The sequence below is a fragment of the Physeter macrocephalus genome, unplaced genomic scaffold, assembly GCF_002837175.3.
Source record: "Physeter macrocephalus isolate SW-GA unplaced genomic scaffold, ASM283717v5 random_1761, whole genome shotgun sequence".
Taxonomy (NCBI): domain Eukaryota; kingdom Metazoa; phylum Chordata; class Mammalia; order Artiodactyla; family Physeteridae; genus Physeter; species Physeter macrocephalus.
Genome location: NW_021146642.1, coordinates 58 through 2,157, shown reverse-complemented (window position 1 = coordinate 2,157; position 2,100 = coordinate 58). Strand labels below are relative to the sequence as shown.

Here is a 2,100-nt window from a genome sequence, read left to right as displayed (position 1 = left end):
GGGAGGGGTGGTCTGGGTGGGACCCAGGTAATGTGGGGAGGGGTGGGACTGAGGTTACTGGGGGGAGATGGAGTGGTCTGGGTGGAGAAAACTGGGGGCAGGGTTGCTCAGGGCTGGCAGAGGGGTAAATCTGATAGGTAAGGGATACTGGGAGGTAGGGGAGAAGGAAATGGTAAGTGCGGGAGCAGGGTTAGATCCAGGAGGAACCAGGGTATTTAGGGGAGGCCGAGGAGGCCTGGGGACAACTCGGAGAGAGAAAGAGAATGGTCAGTGTGGGGCTGGGGTAAAAGGCGGAAGAGAGCTAGAGCTGCACTGCCGAGGGTATTTGGGGGGGGCGGGTGAGTCAGGAAGAGGTTAGAATGAGTGGAGGGGATGCGGGAGTCCGTCGGGTATTGGGAGGCGGGAGCCAGGGCCCCTAGTGGCCGGAGCGCGCGGTCAGCGTCCCCCTCCCCTCCCCCAGCCGCCCCTGTCATCTCGCAGGCGCCGGAGGCGCTGTCGCGGACGCGGGCGAGCACCGCGCGCTTCGTGTGCCGCGCGTCCGGGGAGCCGCGGCCCACGCTGCGCTGGCTGCACGACGGAGAGCCGCTGCGGCCCAACGGGCGCGTCAAGGTGCAGGGCGGCGGCGGCAGCCTGGTCATCACGCAGATCGGCCTGCAGGACGCCGGCTACTACCAGTGCGTGGCCGAGAATGGCGCGGGCACAGCGTGCGCCGCCGCGCCTCTGGCTGTAGTGGTGCGCGAGGGGCTGCCCAGCGCCCCCACGCGGGTCACCGCCATCCCGCTGAGCAGCTCCGCCGTTCTGGTGGCCTGGGAGCGGCCCGAGCTGCACAGCGAGCAGATCATCGGCTTCTCCCTCCACTACCAGAAGGCACGGGGTAAGTCTCCCCGGGGCTAAGAGGCCCCAGCAGAGACCTACGCGGGGGCTCTGGTGGGGGGGGGAGGGGCGCGGCACAGGCTGGATGATTGAAGGGCTGCCTTTGGGGATAAGATAGAACGGGATGGGGTGGGAGGCCACAGGAGAGACCTGTGTAGAAATGGGTTAGTACATTTCTCCCTCAGGCACAGTTTGTTATGAGAGGAGGGAGAGGATGCTTCTCCTCGCAGGGAAAATGGCTTGGCATTCCTGGAGCCAGCTGTTAATTGCAGCAGGAGTCACTTCAGTTAGAGGCTAGAAGAGACTTCCTAAACAGTGGAGGAATTAATACAGTGGGACTAGAAGTCAGGGGAGTTTATACTCTCCCACCGAGATTATCTGGAATGATTTAGCTATAAAGAGGCTATTCTAGGGGCTTCCCTGGTGGTGCAGTGGTTGCGAGTCCGCCTGCCGATGCAGGGGACGTGGGTTCGTGCCCCGGTCCGGGAGGATCCCGCGTGCTGCGGAGGGGCCGGGCCCGTGGGCCATGGCCGCGGGGCCTGCGCGTCCGGAGCCTCTGCTCCGCAACGGGAGAGGCCACAACAGTGAGAGGCCCGCTTACCACAAAAAAAAAAAAAAGAAAGAAAGAGGCTATTCTAGGGACTGGGACAATATGAAGGATCCCTAGACAGCTTTCAGCTGGCAAGCCCTCGGGGGTTGCCCTGTGACAGACCGTTTGTCCTCTAACCCTAACCCACTCAGGCGTGGACAACGTGGAATACCAGTTTGCAGTGAACAATGACACCACTGAGCTACAGGTTCGGGACCTGGAACCCAACACAGACTACGAGTTCTACGTGGTGGCTTACTCGCAGCTGGGGGCCAGCCGCACCTCCACCCCAGCACTGGTCCACACACTGGATGATGGTAGGGCCTCTGCACCTGCAGTGGGCACCTTGGGGCCCAGAGAATTCCCTGGGGATGGTAGCTCAGCTTCTCTTTACTAGTGTTCGCCAAGGCACTTTTACCTGCCTTATGCCATATTTTGTGCCCTGTAAGGGAGTGGGCGAGGGTTCTTCTCCTTAATTTACAGTTGGGAAAACTGAGGCCCAGAAAATTAGTGACTTGCCCAAGGTCAGTAGTACAGCTGGGACTTGAGCCCAGGTCTCATGATTGCCTGTATCAGATGGCCCTTCTCCCCGACACCCACGTACCATCCAGTCAGACAGGAGCCAGTGACAATCCATC

The 2,100-nt window shown here is 61.1% G+C and overlaps 1 protein-coding gene across 1 annotated transcript in view; it reads left to right on the top strand.

The window, feature by feature from the left end:
* LOC114485446 (immunoglobulin superfamily DCC subclass member 4-like) overlaps positions 1–1,836 on the top strand; it is a gene marked incomplete at both ends in the record, with an annotated part of 24,417 nt that extends 22,581 nt beyond the window's left edge. The window contains 2 exons of the mRNA XM_028486890.1: positions 461–874; positions 1,615–1,836. Coding sequence (XP_028342691.1) covers positions 461–874; positions 1,615–1,836 — 636 coding nt within the window. The remainder of the gene's footprint in view (positions 1–460; positions 875–1,614) is intronic.
* Positions 1,837–2,100: the final 264 nt, after the last annotated feature.